This window comes from Epinephelus fuscoguttatus, linkage group LG13 (genome assembly GCF_011397635.1).
Source record: "Epinephelus fuscoguttatus linkage group LG13, E.fuscoguttatus.final_Chr_v1".
Taxonomy (NCBI): domain Eukaryota; kingdom Metazoa; phylum Chordata; class Actinopteri; order Perciformes; family Serranidae; genus Epinephelus; species Epinephelus fuscoguttatus.
Genome location: NC_064764.1, coordinates 27,587,667 through 27,606,679, shown reverse-complemented (window position 1 = coordinate 27,606,679; position 19,013 = coordinate 27,587,667). Strand labels below are relative to the sequence as shown.

The 19,013-nt window shown below is 42.4% G+C and overlaps 2 protein-coding genes across 4 annotated transcripts in view; both read left to right on the top strand.

Moving 5' to 3' along the window:
- The window catches only part of gpr45 (G protein-coupled receptor 45), a 67,637-nt gene extending 62,249 nt beyond the window's left edge, over positions 1 to 5,388 (top strand). For all 3 annotated transcript variants that reach the window (XM_049594548.1, XM_049594550.1, XM_049594549.1), the window contains 2 exons: positions 1,797 to 2,026; positions 2,539 to 5,388. In XM_049594548.1, the coding sequence (XP_049450505.1) occupies positions 2,646 to 3,806 (1,161 nt within the window). In that variant the 5' untranslated portion in view covers positions 1,797 to 2,026; positions 2,539 to 2,645 and the 3' untranslated portion in view covers positions 3,807 to 5,388. The remainder of the gene's footprint in view (positions 1 to 1,796; positions 2,027 to 2,538) is intronic.
- Positions 5,389 to 11,424: 6,036 nt separating this feature from the next.
- Positions 11,425 to 18,942, top strand: lg13h2orf49 (linkage group 13 C2orf49 homolog). The gene is made up of 4 exons (XM_049594584.1): positions 11,425 to 11,548; positions 11,787 to 11,950; positions 13,392 to 13,644; positions 15,275 to 18,942. The coding sequence occupies exons 1-4, from the start codon at positions 11,438 to 11,440 to the stop codon at positions 15,329 to 15,331; spliced, it is 585 nt and encodes a 194-aa protein (XP_049450541.1). The 5' UTR covers positions 11,425 to 11,437; the 3' UTR covers positions 15,332 to 18,942.
- The last annotated feature ends 71 nt before the right edge of the window (positions 18,943 to 19,013 follow it).

Here is a 19,013-nt window from a genome sequence, read left to right as displayed (position 1 = left end):
TGAAACAAGACCGTAACACAGACATGTTCATCCCCTGCATGCCTAACAGTGAGGCGTCTTTGCTTTATGCTTCAAACAAACATGTATTTTTATTCAGTGGTGAGTGTGAGTGTGATTCCCACATCCTAAAAAAGTCCTAAGTTGAGAACCCTGTGATGAAAAAAAAAAATACATATTTTGTCATCTGGGATGAGAGTATGGGCTGCTGGTTGCTATGGAACTGATGACCTTGTTGCCATGGCAACACTATGCAGAGGCTTATTAGGTTTTTTGTGTGCAAGAATGTAGCTACAGTCACTGACGTTATTCCTCCTGTTGTAGGTTCATTCAAACTTAGATTTTCTCAGTTATTTATATATATGTTTCTGTTTTGACTACCAGCATTAGATTTACAGTGACTCTGTGTGTACTATCACAGACAAAAAACAATCACTGAGCCCATGAGCCTTTTTCACAGCAGATATTTTTGACATGTTACAGCATTAAAAAAGCACAGATGTAAATAATAAATTTAAAATGGCTGAATTCCATTTAGCTGCTTCGGTTTCAGGGTCATGCTGGTTCACTGTGACACAAAGCCTTTGATAATAAGTAACACCCATTACTATGACAGGTGAAAAATATCCAGTAGGGTCCTGTTGCAGAGCTCCAGGTGCACCTCCAGCGCTGGGATCTATCGTGTGGTGGAAAAATCACGTGTTAAGGTGGAATATCATGTGTGTTTATCCCACTTGCTTATCAAAATATAACACTTACAATCCACTGTACTATATTGTGCAGAGTATTATGTTATAGCGCTTGTCATTAATGAATAAAGTAGCCTACATTGTGTCACATTGTGTATGCCTAATATAAGCTGACTGATCATATCTGGTTTGCACTTTTCGGCTAATGTTACATATGTATTGTTTGTCGTGCTAATCATAGGGAAGTGTATTATTTGTTTAGACGCCACTGTGTATATACTCCTGAGACCTGAACTTTTGTTTGGTATGCATTTTTATTTCATTTGGGATCAGTAGGATCTGATAGGTATAAAAAACTAAACATTGTCAATGATAATAAAGTCCCAGTGCCCTCAAATGACTACTTCCCTAATCAACAGCGTCTTAACTTGTTACTGTTGCTAAAACTGGTCAAATTTGTTGCCATATTAAACTACAAACATTCTTAATCATAAATAAACAAGTTTCAACCATAAAATGTGATCAGGTTTTGGACCTTGTCCAGTTTTTTGTCAGGATCAGCTGCAGACTGACTTGGCAGAGATGGCTGCCATCTTGTTTTTACATGGATTAGTGTTCTGTGCTCTTACTACCACTAGATGGCACAAAAAAGAGTCCACGAACGAGGACAACAGGTCTTAGTTCAGTAGAATAAAGTGTAAGGTCAAGTAAACCCAACTGTGATGTCCTCATATGAGGACACAGGGTCTCAGGAGGACATATAGACATCAGGGTATGATAATACTCACTCACTGATAAGCCACATGCCTTCCACCAATAACACAAAGGTAAAATATACAACCTAATACTTCAGTATAACTGTAAAGGATTTGAGTCCACCAGCCATGTGGGGCCCTTCCGTATGGACTTTGCATGTTCGCCCCGTGTCAGTGTGGGATTTCTGGGACATGCAGCTTAATTGGCTACTTTAAACTGCCCGTATGTGTGAATGTGAGCGTGAATCTGTCTCTATGTGTCAGCTCTGTGATAGTCTGGCGACCTGTCCTCGGTGTACCCTGCCTCTCGCCCAGTGGAGGTTATGACCCGTTAACTGGTCTTCTTGTCTCCCAGCTCCTAGGAGCCAGTGCAGCTGGCAGAACCACACCTGAGACCTGAACGCCAGAATGACCTCAGCACATCCTTAACACTGTCCCACCATCAGGTGCAGCAGGTGGAAACCATAGCAACAGACGTGTGTGTCCTGAGGATGCCTCTCTGTTTTATCAAGGTTGCATCAGAGACTGAAGCATTATCCAAGAATGAGCTTCTGTTAAGTGGAAGGAAGACAGGCTGTACCATGGGTGTGTACTGTACAATACATGTGATGTGTCAGTGTGTGCAGATCTGTTCATGTGTGAAGGATTACACCTTCTGTGTGCTTTGGAGGGTCACTGGTGTGAATGTTTGTATATGCACTGATGTGAGTCTGTGCAGCTGTAAATCATCAACCTCGCTCAAGCCAGTGAGCAGCACGTGTCTGTCATGTGTATCTGACTGTATCTCTCAGCGTGGTGCATCTGTAGGTTGGACCTGTGGCTTATATAACTCCCTCAGCATCATGGCGACGTCATTCCTCCTCTCACTGTTTCAAATTTACAATTTTCACTGAGTAATAGATCACGGAGCAGCTGAACTCCTCTGACTAACTAATGAGACACAGACTCGGTGTTTTCTGTGGTGATGCCATGTTTACAGCAGAATGTCAGGCCTAAGCTGTTCTGTATTTTCATCCTTTGTTTACAAGTTGTTTTTCAGTTTCACAAAGTGGGTTTTGAAAATGCCATATGTTGATGCTCTTGTCTTTCTCTCCCAGATATTGCCATGGAACACCAACTGCTGGAGGAGAAATTAATGTGTATACCACAACAGTAATCAAGCATGGACCTTCTTTTGGGCTGACGTCCCCTGACAATAGCTGCTATGGCTTTTTGTAATGAAAGCCTGCTGGAGGAGTGCAGCTTCATGGGGCCGGACAATGCAGAGGACACAGCTGAAAGTCTCCCGTCAGAGGCTGCAGCTCCCCTCATATCAGTCACTTTACGCGTGACCCTGGCAGCCATAATGATCTTCATGATTACTATTGGTTTCCTCGGGAACGCCATTGTGTGTCTGATTGTTTACCAGAAACCTGCCATGCGCTCCGCTATCAATCTCCTCCTCGCCACGTTGGCCTTTTCGGACATAATGCTCTCTTTACTCTGCATGCCCTTCACTGCAGTCACCGTGGCCACCGCCGACTGGAGCTTTGGGAGCGGGTTCTGCCGAGCGTCCATCATGCTGTACTGGCTTTTTGTCCTAGAGGGGGTGTCCATACTCCTCATAATCAGCGTGGACCGCTTCCTCATCATTGTGCAGCGGCAGGACAAGTTGACGCCACACAGAGCTAAACTGTTGATTGCAGGTTCATGGGTGCTGAGCCTGTGTGTGTCTCTGCCGTCTGTCGTCGGGTGGAGGACAGGTGCAGCAAGTGTTGGGGGCGCCTGGGCGCCGCAGTGTGTGCTGGGATACAGTGACTCTCTGGCAGACCGTGGGTACACAGTGCTGCTGGCAGTAGCAGTATTCTTTGTACCATTTGCTGTCATGCTGTACTCTTACATGTGCATCCTCAACACAGTGCGCCGCAACACCCTGCGCATCCACAACCACACCAGCGAGCATTCCTGCCTGCCAGCACTCAACCAGGTCAGCAAAATGAGACTCACGGGGCTGCAGCGGCCCCCTCAGATCAAAGTGGACATGAGCTTCAAGACCCGAGCCTTCACCACCATCCTCATCCTCTTTGTCGGCTTCTCTGTGTGCTGGCTGCCGCACACGGTAGTCAGCTTGCTGGCCGTTTTCAGCCGACAATTCTACTACAGCTCGGTCTTCTACCCAATCAGCATAGGTGCCCTTTGGCTCAGCTACCTGAAGACGGTCTTCAACCCCGTCATCTACTGTTGGAGGATCAGAAAGTTCAGGGAGGCCTGTCAGGAGTTTATCCCCAAGAGCTGCAGACTGTGTCCCAGAGTGCCGGGCCGGAGCCGCAGGAGAGTGAGGCCCAGCAACATCTACGTGTGCAGCGAGACTCAGTCAGCTGTGTGAAACAAGAAGTTGTTGATGCACAAACCAGCAGCTGTTGACACTCCTATCAGCTGTTTTTAACTCTTTACTTTTTGTCATAATAAGCAATCAGACTAAACTAAAGTTCACCTTCAGACAATATACTGGACATTGACAAAATAATCGCACCACAAGCATGAACTTTCAATGTCAACTTTTTAAGCCAGCATCGGTGAGAAATCCTTAAAGTGCTCAGAGAAATTAAATGTGAGCATCGGCAATTCCATGACAACTGGAATTGCCGATGCAAGGAAGTTCATGTGACACAATCGACTGCTAATGAATGGACCTTGTGGTAAGATTATTGTGTCTGCTGCTTTCAGTCTCAAGATATACCAGATGATTTAACTTAAGCCCCTTTTACACTGCCTGTTCAAGGTGGGAATGCCATTGTTATTCCTTACCCATAAAAGGTACGATCACGAAATGGGGGGCAGAGTTGTCTCGCCCTTCAGCCGGCAGCAGAGGTAGTAACAGTGCTGACAGTGTAAAATGGACAGCAGGCAGGAGAGGATGGGCGTGACGTGTTGTGTGGAACCAGGAAATAAAAAACCCCAGTGAGGAGCAGTTAGTGGCAAACTCAAACAAACAGAACAGCAACCAAAAATGTCTGCAAATTGGGGAAACAGTGAGGTCCAGGAGGTCCTTACCTTCCACACTACAGGCCAACACAGTTGTGTCACAGTACGTGTCCACAGGATCCGTCTATGTAAGCAGCGGTGCAATGCATTCTGGTTTTGAGAGACAGGGCGTCCAGTCTTCTTTAGCATAAATGAATGTAGGCTACTTTATGGAAATCAGGAGTTATCATATCATATAACCATGAGGCGGTAATTGTGGTAGTAACTTAAAAGAAAGTTGCCATGTTGGTTTGGTTTAAAATCTGGGAGCAGACAGCCTCGTGGCACACACAATGCTGGGAGGCAGCGCCCCTGCACGTGTTAGGACGCCCCTGTGGACACATACTGTTATACATCACTGCCTTCATGCCTCTTTTAATTCTGGAATGCTGGCATTGCTATCTAAAATCACACACCTGGTTTTATATAAACAAAGAAAGCCAGTGTGATGACGGGTCTTTGTTGCGGCCCTGTTGCGGGATCTCTACGTAAAAAGGGCTTTAGTTGTCATTTAGTTTTCTGAAACTTACCGCCATCCAAACAATTTCACATTCTGCATTTTCAATTTCCTGCTCTGTTTCATAATTTGTCTGTAAAGTGTTTCATCATTGTCTCAGTTTCTTCAGACTGTAGAATTGATCTTCAGGCTTTGAGTAATAGTGGTGATAATAATAATTATTATTATTCTATTGTCAGTTATGTGATGAGATTCACAAAAAAGCATACATGGTATCAGTGTTGAGAGGAAAGTCTGTAAGATTTCAACTGACGTCGTAAAGAAATATATATTTTAATGAAATTTGTGCAGAAACACAACTTTGAAACTTATTTAAAACCACGAGTGTGTCAACAAAGACCTGTGTCAGTTATTGAGCTGTGAATGTTTACTTGAATGTATTGTCTTTTCATGATATAACAAAACCAGGTAAAATAAATACAGTTTTTGAAAGAGGTTGCATTGACAGACTGCTTAGTGCCGGCCACTTTTACCATGTGCATAATGGAAATAGGTTGCAGGGATACTACAGACATGTATTCACTGTGAGTGGATGTATATGTACTTCACTGAGGACAACATACACAGTGGTTTGTCTGTTGAATTATATCAGGTTAGGTAATCCAATTGGAGTAGTAAACAAACTGTGACTAATTTTTCTCTAATGAACAAATTAAGTTAAATCACTGTACTTTTGATACAATTTTTTAAGTTTGTGTATCATTTGAATATTGATTCATCAGGTTTCAGTTTGCATGTACCTTTTATAAGTAGTTCCAACTCTGGTGTTATAGAGTAAATCCTAAGTTTAGTACAACCACATGATTTGCTTTGATCTCGAACAACTTAATTAAGTTGAATATCCCACAAATCATTTTTTATTGTATGTTTAAAGACCATCATTCAAATGGTGGCAGTTCCAACCAACAAGTAGATGTTGTACTGCTGTACAGCATGGGACAGGAAGATGGTGCTGTTCTTTTACTGTAAATCAAGTTAGATCCATTTCCTGCTGAATTCTCAGCCTCGTTACCCGACTGAATTGCCATATTGTTTTACTTCATTAATTCTATTTGAACTACTGAACAAGTCAGAGGCGTTCTGGGTAATCCAGAGGTCACTGAACTCCAGCAACGACTTCTGAGAAGAAGAAGGGGGCTGCACAAGGCATGTGGTCTTAATTTCTGAGATGTACAAGCAAAACTGCTAATGTGAAAAGAAGAATAGTTTAATTTGTTTATGATGATTTACAGAGCATGCTCAATTCATACAACAGCTAGTGATTTTTTTTATTATCCATTAATGTGCTGTTCTTGCCTAAGATGTTTTCAGAAACACATTTCCATGAACTTTTATCATGCCTCCATAGCCTTTGCCGGAGGATCATATTTTGGGTTTTCCGTCCGTCTGTCCCATGCAATATTTTGATATCTCAAAAATGCCTTGAAAGAATTTCATCAGATTTGGCACAAATGTCCATTTGGACTCAAGAATAAATTGATTAGATTTTGGTGGTCAAAGGTTGAGGTCACCATGACCATGCGTCTGTGTCATTCTTGTGAACGAGATATCTCAAGAACACCTTTTGGGATTTTCTTCAAATTTGACACAAGCGTTCACTTTAGAATTTGATGGTAGAAGGTCAAAGGTCAGGGCATTATGACCTCATCTATTGCATCCTTGTAAACATGTTATCTCAAGAACACCTTGAGGATATTGCTTCAAATTTTGCACACACATCCTTGGACTCAAGAATGAATTTATTGGATATTGGTGGTCAACAGTCAAGGTCAACATGACCTTGCATCTGTCATTCTTGTGAACGGGATATCTCAAGAACACCTTTTGGGATTTTCTTCAAATTTGACTCAAACTTCCACTTTAGAATTTGATGGTAGAAGGTTAAAGATCAAGGTCACTGTGACCTTGTCTATTGCATCCTTGTAAACGCGGTATCTCAAGAACACCTTGGGGAAATTGCTCCAAATTTGGCACAAACGACCCTGGACTCAAGGATGAATTGATTAAATTGTGGTGGTCAAAGGTCGAGGTCACCACACTCATGGTGACCTCGACCTTTGACCACCACAATTTAATCAATTCATCCTTGAGTCCAGTCCAACTGATTAGACTTTGGTGGTCGAAGGTGAAATTGTAATTATTTTCCCAATTAATTGACTAAAAAATTGTGAAAATGCTTATCAGCATGTCCCAGTGCATGAATAATGACTGAGACAATTAATAGATTATGGATATAAATTATTCTTTTTTCTGTTCATCAACTAATTGATTAATTTTGTCATATTCATGTTGTAAAGCATTGCACCTCATACTGTAGGGCTGTAATCACCTATTTCACAATGGGTGGTGGGGACCGTTTTCAATCCACACTTTATGTGACCTGACCCTTGAGGGGTTTTGACCTGAAACACATGATTTAAGGAATTTCCATACCATCAAATTCAGTTACTGTTCGTCTAGACTGACAATGTTTCTAACCTCTGAGGGAGAAAACAAGTAGTACTCATTTAATATCCAACTGTACAACATCCTGCCATCTCAGTCTATGTTGATTCTTTAATATGGAAGGTAAAAGAGGATTGGTTTTCATTCATGTAAACACACATTAACATGTACAGCAAGCTAAACACTTTAATATGTGAGTTTAGGCACTATACATTCACTCATGTGCCAACACATGACAAACAATGTGCGGCCTCTCCCTCTTAATTTAGAGCTCATGGTTGCTTCAACATCACGTTACTGTCCTAAATCAATTAGTTAACTCAGAGCTGGATGTAATGAGTCATTTAACCAAAAAGACGTTGGGGAAAGGGACATTTTTGCTCTGAATGGAAGCTGTGACAATCACTTCTCAAAGGCTGCAGTAGGTTGCCACAACAGGCTCCACTGGTTTAAGCTCAGGGACACGGGAAAGTGTGAATGTTGGTCTACATCCCCACAGCTGAATTACATTGAATCGCAGTTGTGAAACATTTTTCCAAACTAGTGCCTGGTTTATACAACAATATGTTCTTGGTTCCTCCTGGTGACAAGAATGTGGATCCAAGCTTTGTCAGTCTGTGCAGACCAGGGACCTCTGTATTGTGTACAAGTAGTGGTACAGTTGTAGTTCATGAGGTGGGTGTACTACTTGGTAGATGGGTAGATTACCCGGCACTACACCACTGTCCACAAGCCAGGGTCAGTTTAATGTGACATTGCTGCAGCATACATATTCGGATGGCCCAGTTCGTCCAGAAAAAATGGTGTACACAACATGACTGAGGTTTTACATGTGTTAGAACAAAAGGAAACCAGGCGGACCAAACATAGGAAAAAATGGCTAAGAACTCTAGAGGTCTTAATACAATACTTCCATGTTCTGGGGCTCTTGGTTGACTGAATGTCTGGAGTCCTCTTGTTGGACTGGAGTTCTAGATACGCATCTGAAAGGCTTCTTGAGGTCTAGCTGCTGTCATGAATAATAAAATGGATATTTATCTCCATTAGGCGGTAACACCCACATATGACAGATGGCTGAATCACCATGTGATCAACAGGGTCTGTCTCCGTCACTAAAAGGTCATGACTGAAAGCCTTTCCAAACAAAGGGCTTTCATCTCTATAGCTGCTCTTAAATCATGAAGTTAAGTCAGCTATTATGACATCTTTTGATATGAGCATGACTCCAATTAGGACAGAACTATTACATCAAGTCATGTGTGTTTTATGACCTGGATGCATCAACCTTACATGATGTTAAAGGACTTTTCTGTTTGGGTCTTACGTTCTTAGTCATGGCCACTGTTTCTGTAACAAACTGGTGTATACTCATCAAATAAATTACTAAGAACACAGCACCAGCTGACAGCGCCAGAAACACAAGGCCCTCCAGTTTTTCTTTTAGTCTATCTTCCAGGAGCAGATTTTAACAAAGTGCCTTCAGAACAGATAAGGTTTACCTCCCCTAAAAATCCCAACATGTTCTTTCATACATACAGTACCAGCACCTGAACTAAACAAAAGCAGGATACTTTCTGTACACTTGTAAACGCTATGCTCATATTTTGTGTGGCAATTCTTTTGTGTTATTGTAGGCGGTGTGGGTCAGCCTTCAAAATAGGTTGTACTGTATGAAGAGTCTGGTCTCTGTCCGAAGTCATCGAAATCCGGCGCTTGGGCAGTGGCTTGCAGTGCCAGAAACCAATGAAAAAAGGCATCCTTTAACATCAGCATGATACGTGGCCAGTTGCTGTTATGGTTTAACAGTGCCTGGCAATGTCAGGGGAAGACGTGGCGGGACAAGGTTGAAAGTGAGGGTAGCGAAAGTCCAACTAGGGCAGGCAGGAGTGGTGGTAGATGGGTCCAACAAACAGGAGACAACTTTCACCCGAGAGAGCGGTGTTTGCATCCTGTAAGATTCTAAAGACAAACCTTGTTCTTCCTAAACCTAACCACATGCTTCAGTTGTTGAAGGGAAAAAAACATCAATTTGCAGTGTTGTACTGACGTAGTGCTGTTAATTTGAAAGAGACTGTATGTAAACGTTAAATTTCCTGTGAAAACTGAAGTGTATTTTAAAAGAAGACAATGCATGTAACAGGCAGAACTTGACACAGTGTCCCGGAACGTCAACAACCAACGTACCCAGGGTACCTTTCACGTCGTATCTGGATGTGGAAGGTCCATGACCAAACAACATCACGTTGACAAACAAAACCCTTCACACATCTAAACCAGTAACGTTCGTGAACTGAAACAAATAGGTTCAGTTATCTTTAAAAAAAAAAAAACTTTACATATGCAAGTTTACCTGAATATAAGCCTACCTGATGACCCCAGTGAAGCTTTTACCCTCCCTAACCTCCCTTCTCTCTTCTCCCCTATCTTCCCTCATCAAAATGAGGGAGTATGGGGAGGTAGAGTGAACAGCCCAGTCCGATGGGGGAGAGCTCAGTCCTTATAGACGTCTCTCCTTGGGTCTGCCTTGCCTTCCCTATGCTCTTTCTTTCATTTCTATCCATCTAACCCTTTGGCTCCCAATCGGACCCCTAGATGGCACTATTACTGCCACTCACAGTCTCAAGTGTGCATCAGGGATTGCAACATCTAGTCCTAAACTGAACTGTCCATGCAGTATTTTATAGGCATACAGGTTTGTTTGAATATAAGTAAGAAGTTTAAAACCATTCAAGCAGAACATCATCATAACTGATTTCAGTTACAAACTGCCTATAATTTGTAGATTCTTTATAATTACACTGAGCAAACAGGCTAACAGATGTAACATCCCTCAGATCAAAGAATAATATTAGATTTGGTAAATCTGCGGTAATAATAAGTGGAGTAATCGGAGCATTTCCACTGCATGTGACTTCATTTCATCAAAGTCTGGATGCATTCTCATTTCCGGTGGTAAAAAGTAACTTAAGTACAACTTTCTGTTCAGCTGTACTTTATTTGATGGGCTATTTCAATATTATGCTATTTATTTCTTCTGTGGTGGCAGTTTCTACTAGACAAAACACATCGAGTCAGAGACTTGTCTTTCTGTAAGTTAAATTCAGCATCTGCAATTGGACTCACAACACACAGTCAAGAATGAGCTGAGTGCAAAGAGTGAGCCCTGAACACAGGACATGTCAGAAACCTGTACTCACTGACACCTGCTGAGGTCAGGGATCTTGAACTTGCATCGTCAGAGGGGTGACAAAGCAGTTTGGGCCATCTTATCTAGTCATGTCCTTGGACATCAAGTAAAGCACTCACAGCTTGTCACACACTGACAAAGAGTAAATGTCATGTGAGGCACTTGTGCTTGTGATATCCTGACATTTTTTCATAGGCTTCCCTTCCTATCCAGTGAAATATTTGTGATAAACTGAGAGGATGAAGTGTTCATTATGTGTTGTGAAATTTCTCCTTCCTCTTAGCCTAAATAAACTGTTTAAAAAACCCTCTTAGATCTGCTGGAAAATGCATTGTCACAGAGCTGAATATAAGGTTGTTTTCCAGACACCATGATAAGTTGACTTCCTATAGATGCATGACTCACACAGGACAGTGACACCACAAACGCACGATGATCTTGTACTGTATATTAAACTACCCAACACGTTTTGACTGCACAATGAATAATTTAACTTTTTTATACTTAAATTAACTTCACTGATACTTCCTTGGCTTACATACTTTTACTTCAGTAAGGTTTTTAATGTAGTATTTTTTACTTGTAATGCAGTATTTTCACAGTACTTTTAATTCAGTAAGGTTTTTAATGTAGTATTTGTACTTGTAATGGAGTATTTTCACAGTGTGATATTAGTGCTTTTACTTTAGTAAATATTCTGAATATTTCTCCCAACACTGTTCATTTCTAACATTAAACAATGAACAGATATTTTCCAACAGGCATAAAAGCGCGCAGGCATCATTACTCAAACATGCCGTGTTGTTATGACGCGGTGCATGCTGGGAGAAGACAAGCATCCAATATGGCGACCTTCACAGGGCAGGATGGAAAGGATGTCGGTACCTCAGATGTGGACCTCTTACTGCACCCCGAGCTGCTGTCTCAGGATTTTATGCAGCTCATACTAACTGAGGTGAGTTAATGTTGACAGGTAAATGTAGAAAGTGTCATTTAATGCGGAGATAAAGGAAGGACACATCATGTTAGCATACCGGCTAACTGTCTGTGTGTTTCATCAGCAACGAAGATAAGACTAATGTCTGTCATGAGCTAACTAACACTTCTTCTCTCTCTCTCTCTCTCTCTCTCTCTCTCTCTCTGTGTGTGTGTGTGTGTGTGTGTGTGTGTGTGTGTGTGTGTGTGTGACTCAGAAACATGTCAGCACCAGAGGCTGTGAGAGTCGGGACCGGCTCACGGAGCTTTACCTCCGCCACGTCATCCCGCTGCCGCAGAGGACTTTACCCAACAGCCGCTGGGGCAAGAAGATGGAGAAGAGCCGGGGGAGGCAGACATCGGCCGGCCACCGGTCAGACAGGTACCGGTGTCTGCACTGGAGGGTCTCAGCATGAACACCACTGTGATTTAATATGCAGATAGTCAGTAACTAAATACATTTACACAAGTACTGCGACTCAGTACAATCTCTAGAGACTTGCAGTTTACTTATTTATAGTATTTCTATGTTCTCCCACTTAATACGTCCCCTCCACTGCATCTCACAGGGAGTGTAATTCAGATGTGGGGATTTGATAAATAAGTTACTTTTGCAGATTCAGATGAAATATAATCAATACAAAAGTTATGATGCATTATTGTAGACATGGATAAACCCTCACCAGCTGCATCATTAACCTGATGAACACTCAAATGAATCAGTAATTAGCATCCAATAATGTAAGGAGGATGCTAATAGCACCCAGGTGTTCATAGCCAACAGTGCCACCCAGGGTGTGAATGGCCAACTGGTGGGTCACAGCATTATTCTTTATGGGCCGCAAGTGACTCGCGGAAGTGTCATGTTTGTAAAAAACACTTTATTTTGAAGTACAGTGAATATATGTGTAGGAAGGTGCTGTTCCCTATTGTAGAGTGACTGACTAACTGACAGCTACTTGACAGAGACAGCAAACTAGTTTGGCAACATGGCCAAACACAAGTATGACGCTGAATACTTTAAACTGTGTGGACCTTCAACTGATGACTAAGGACAAATCTGGACTCCAGTTGGGAACCACTGCTCTATACTATATCACCTGACTCTCTGCAGTACATTTGGGAGTTTTTTCTCATAAATCTACCACTTTAATCAAAGAGAATATCCAATATGGCTAGTCTACTCCTACCCAGGGTTGGAAATTAGCACCAGCCATCAGCCAAATGCTGGATGACGTAGTCTGCATCATCCAGTGGATAACAGATTGAGATTCCTCAACTCAGGGTGCCTGCTGATACCAACTGTCAATCCTAATCCAGTGTTCTCCTCTTCTTTACAAATTTAAGAGCTGTATATCTCACCGCGTGGAACAAATCAGAAACATTTTTATCCAAGGTGACCTGAGGCACAGGGTGCTGTGACATTAAAAACTAGGTTGGTGTATTCAGTGTGGATCAGTCACAGCTGGCCGATACTTGACCAAGATTTATAAGGTCAGTGTCTGTAAGTGTGTTCTGTGGATCTCATGTGAGTAATACAGTAGGATACCGTAGAAGGTCTCTTTTGGTACCAAGATTACAGTGGGCTGGATCGGTAGTGTTTCACCCTGTGTCTCCATCCTCCCACTCCAAAGTATGCTGAGTCACCACAGCACCAAACTGGCATAGGTGAGGCAGTAATCTCAGTGAGCCTCAGAAAAAGATGCCAGTGCTTCTCCCTGTGCACCTGCTTGACAAACAGAGCCCTTACTGTCAACATGGTTTTAATCCATTTGAGTGTAAATGATTGATTATTGTTGTTATTGTTGTTTGGTAATTTCCAGTTCCAGTAACGACCACAATAGGAAAAGGCCCCTGATTGTGTTTGACGGCACTTCCTCTCACCATGGCCCACTTAAAGTAAAGAAACCAGAGGGAACCACCGCGTCAACAGGAATTACTGACAGGTTAAAACCTCCTCCTGCTGCAAACCTGTCCAACCCAATCCGCAAGCTGTCTGGAAACACATCTTCCTCATCCTCATCCGTTCATTGCAGCGCTGACGTGGCAAACCTCAAACGGGAAGCAAACAGCTCGGTAAGAACTTTTTGTTATGTCACCTTGGTTATGTATTACACAGAGGTTTACCGTGTTAATCAGGGAAAATGTGCATAATAATCCATACTGTTTTATTTATTACATTATACTACTCTTTAGGTTTTAAAGAGCTGAAACACAGATATCAAGCCATGTCGGGGCAACACTGCCAGAAAGAAAATAATAATGTTAATTCGAACATAATATGCGCAAGACCGAAAACTCATGATTGCAACTTATTATAAATCCATAAATTTAACTAGGAGCACCCAGAGACCTCCAAGTGCCCTTTTTTCACAATGCTAATGAAAGTGGAAAAATGTGTGTGTCCACCCTGTGATTCGAATCTGCTCCAAAATTAATGGGTTTTTCCAGAGATCGAATCATGTGGGGGAAAACCTGTCAGACAAAAAAGAGCATTTCTTAGTAACCCAACCATTTTTCTGTGCAAAACTGAAAACTCATGATAGCAGATTATTATGGAATTTCACCATAAGGGCACTTGGAGACTTCAGCCAAGGCCATATGCCCCTTTTTTGCGTGTAGAATTCTGGGTAAAGCAAAATAAATATGTGTTCTGAATAAGTCAAATCACAGAAAAGTGTGTCATTATCAACCCAGCCAAGTTATGATTAAAAAATTGCCACATGTATTAAATTAAGCTTCAAAATAATTAAAAAATGTGCAGTAATCTCTGCTCTGAAACACTGGAGCTGTATCCACTGTAGGCACTGAGCTGAAGAATGAGCCGCTGTGAAGCAACAGACTCTTGTTAGCAGCTAACAGCAGCTAACATTAGCACAAACCATCCGCCAGCGATTTGACCAGCTGAGTTGCAGGTGACACCATCATCCGGCTTGAGTCGAGCTCAGACGGCCAGTTCACACCGCTGCAACTTTTCTCTGCAACGTTCTAAAACAGTTTTGTCTCGTTGCGAATCTTTGGGCTTAAAAGGTACTTTAGCGATGGCTATTTTGCTTGTGTTTTATGATTGTGGCATCTAACAAAGATGTTTATTCATGTAATTTTAGACTGAAAGAGCAAAGAGAGCTGGTAGAGCGTGGACCTAACCTTGCCACTCAAACCAGATGAATGAAATGACACTGATTCCATGCGTTCTAATGTTTCGTATAGTAGGGGAGAAGTTATGCTAAGAATGGCTCCAGTGCATCATTGTACCATAATTTAAGGCACGCCCAAAAAATCCTTGACACAGAAATGGTGAGAAACCAGTCGAACTCCACAGGCCATAGTTCATGGTCTCTTCGCATATTTTCAACAATTGTTTTCTAACATGTATCATGTGTTAAGAAAGAAATCTGTTTTACATCACCAACGCCAAGTGAAAAATAATAAGTGTATCTGCCCCGTGATTTGAATCTGCTTCAAAGTGTAATATGTTTTTCCTTGGTATATGCTCCACTCTTCCATTAAGTTTCATAAAAATTGGGCCAGGGGTTTTTCCATAATCCTGCTGACAAACCAAACTGAAACCTCCTTGGCAGTGGTCATAAATCATTGACACTGGTATGCTGATGGATGAGTAAGACATTGAAGTACAGCTGTGGCATGAATTATTTGTCTGACTCTTTTGTAATACCTGTTGGTGTTTCATCTTCCATCTCTCCAGGGTGCAGTGAAGTCTCCAGAGGTGAAGAAAAAGATCCAGCATGTGACATGGCCCTGACCTCTGACCCTGATTCACACAGACCTGATGGGAGCTCAGGCTCTGAAGGACAGACCACCTCCCTCCCACCACATTTTTGTTGCCTAGTGTCAGTGCTCTCCCCATCATATTTATCTTACTAATTACAATATAAAAGGGGTGAAAGCCCCTTTACCTGTGTGTCCAGGCCACCTCAAAGTTCAGTCTGGAGTGCTGACAGGATGAGGAGGTGCTCCGCAGATCGTCCTGCCGTTGATGTCTCAAGCTTCCTTGTTGCTTTTCACAACCTCAAGTGCCCTTACCATCAATAATCAGCAACTCTCCTCAAGTCCCACACATGGACGACAAAACAAGTAACACTGCTTTGTGTTCTGAAACGCCATTTATGGAAATTATGGTTGTTGATATTCTTTCTATCTGTGCATAAGATGGTTTTTGGTCAGAGGGACTCCAGTACTGGTTTGTGAAAGTGTGAGTTTTTCCTTCGGTTTTCCTTAAAAGTTTGTATTGAAGTGCTGCAGGGATGACGTTTATTTGTAGACCAACCCGGAAGTTACCAGTGCCGTGGTTCCCTCAGTAAAAAGCCTGTGGGATTTTTTTCATTGGATTTTGGATTATTGCAGAAAGTAACCTCTGTGGTAAACAAAAGTTTATGTTGTAAACGAGTGAGGGTAGAATGGATCCTGAGATGGATCAGCGTTTTGGCATGGTGTCTGCAGTGATGCAGGCAATGAGGTCGCAGATACAAGCGGCTGAAATTAGTTTCTTCCATGGGGTGTAGGCCTGTTGCGATATGCGATAAGTTGGTTAATTGCACGGTAAATTAAAAGGGAGACGGTAACTTTTCCGGCCACGATTAATTGCCGTACTCATGCGTGTTTGTTTTTCTCGTCTCCCTCCACCAAAGAAACTGGACGGCAAGAGCGTTCACTGCCGTGCATCGTGTGGCAGCCAGGTGAGTTGGTTCATTAGTGTAATGAACGGAGGGAAAGCTCTTGTCATCGAGTGTCTTTGTCTCTGTGGGGGAGGCGGGCCTATGGGCTACACACACACACACACACACACACACACAGTGCAGTCTTCATGAGGGGGAGACGAGGCCAAGAAGAAAACAGAGAGTTGAGCGTAAGAGAAAGATGTGGAACTTGTTCCTAAACCAAATGCCACGGCCCCTGTGTGGGAGTGGTTTGGATTTAAACCAAATGACAGAGGGGAGCCCAGTAATTTGGGCGAGCCGGTGTGCCGGGTTTATTCTAAAACCATCTCAACAAAAAGAGTGAATACAACCAACTTAACCGCACACCAGAGAGTGAGAGACTGACAGTCCATTTTTTTTGCATTTATTTCAATATTTTTACGTGTTATTTCGGATATTTAAATTTTATTTTTTGCATTCCTAAATATTCTTGTTAAATAAATGTTTGTTTCTCTTTAAAAGGGTGTACTTGCATCTACATGCCTTTATTATCATTATATAAGTTTAAATAAGTTTAAAAAATGTTCTAAAAACAGCAAAATTACAACAATAATAACAATGGTCTTAAAAGCACAATATTACGCAATATTATCGCTTATTGCAATAATTTCTGACGCAATTAATCGCCCAGCAAAATTTGTTATCGTGACAGGCCTAGTGGGTTGTCTGGGCTCAGCCTTAGAGATAGGGTAAGGAGCGCAGACATCCAGAGGGAGCTCAGAGTAGAGCCGCTGCTCCTTCACATCAAAACAGGCCAGTTGAGGTGGTTCAGGCATCTGATCAGGATGCCTCCTGGGTGCCTCCCATTAGAGATGTTCTGGGCATGTCCCACTGGTAGGAGGCCCCGGCAGACCCAGAACATGCTGGAGGGATTACATATCTCATCTGGCCTGGGAACACCTTGGGGTCCCCAAGAGGAGCTGGAAAGCATTGCTGGGGAGAGAGAGACGTCTGGGGTGCTTAACTTGGCCTGCTGCTCCCACGACCCAGCCCCAGATAAGCGGATGAAAATGGATGGGTGGAGTATACCTTTAATGACCCCTTCAACCTGGGGTATTTACTTGTGTGAACCACAGACCTTATTTCAGGCATCCAACCAAAAAACTTTGAGACGAGGGAACCTGAGGTGCAAAAAATGCTAACTGATTTTCAGGTTTTAGGACTCATCCCTGCAGCACTTTGTTGGTAGTACCATGACTTGAATGGACAGATAGAAATGTCCATTAGTCACAGTCTCAACTATGAGAATCAATAGCATTTGTGTCAAAATCAAAGAGGCATTGTCAACATGTTGTGGCAGTGCTAAAACAGAAAGAAGGTTTTTGGCCATGATCACACAGGGAGTATTTTGCAGGTTGCAAAACGCGAGGCGCACCGCTTGCACTTTTTTATTGTTGCCAGGGACTGCACCAACACGTCCTTACACTAACCTTCCAGTGTAACCAATCTGTTTTTCCCCCCAGTAATTAGTATCTAGTTCCTAAAATGCTGAGGCAGAGGGTACTTGCTGTAGCTCTGGTTGAGGGTGAGAGGCTGTCAGCAAAATTTGTTGGGCACAGGGAAACAGAGATCTGTGTGGGTACATGAGACCCTAAAAAAGAGGGTGGATCATGGGAAGTACCACCAGTTGGTCCAGGAACAACTTCTCCATGATGCCGTTTCCAGACTTATTTTAGGATGACTCTGGGCAGTTTGACAACCTGCTGTCCATCGTTGGGCCATATAGCTCTGGCCAGCTACTGCTACCACCAGTTTCTCCTCCATTGTTTACCAACTGTAAACTTGTTTTCGTGACCATGACGAAACCAGATGATGTGGGGTGTTCTTCCGCTCTGAGGTGTTTTTTCAACTTGAAGAGTTCAGAGCGCTGTGGCAAAAACACCAGGTGCCTAGAGCGCAGATACGTGAGACGCATTGCAACATAAAAACTGCGAGCAAAAAGCTTACAAAAAGGAGCCTCCAGCTGCTAAAACACTCTCTGTGTGATCAGGGCCAAATGGTGTACCTTTAAAAGGAAACAAACCACAGATGATGCTGAACAAAGCATTTTAGAAGTAAGTGTGTGTGTGTGTGTGTGTGTGTGTGTGTGTGTGTGTGTGTGTGTGTGTGTGTGTGTGTGTGTGTGTGTTTGAACTGGTAGTAGGTGTCAGTCTTGTCATTAATGAACTCCATTCCACTGATGTTTGGCTTTATTCAAACCTGAGTGCTGTTTCATAAGTCCTTCAGGGTTTTTAAATAATAGTGTAGTATTGTACATATGTTGCATATAACACACAGACTAAATGATTTTCATATACAGCTGGATCATCGTAATAATTCACTACTAAACAGCATACACGTATTGGAATATCACCTTTTAATAATTCATATAAAGAGGAAGGAATATGGACTAAACCAGGAATATTGTCTTTTTGAAGTATGTTTATTTGGAGTTGTGGATAAATTTGCAGCTACTGTCGTTGAAACGGACGTTGAGTTCATCAAAAACACACAGGAACAAGATTCACAAAGCGTTTTGAATCCATTGTGAAATCCAGTATCATGTTTGTACCTACAGTTTTTTAAATAAATTGTCTGAATACAACGAATCAGTTTTTTTTTTTAAAGATATTTTTTTGGGCATTTTGCCTTTATAGATAGGATAGTCAAGCGTGAAAGGGGGATGACATGCAGCAAAGGGCCACAGGCTGGATTCGAACCCGGGCCGCTGTGACAACAGCCTTGTAC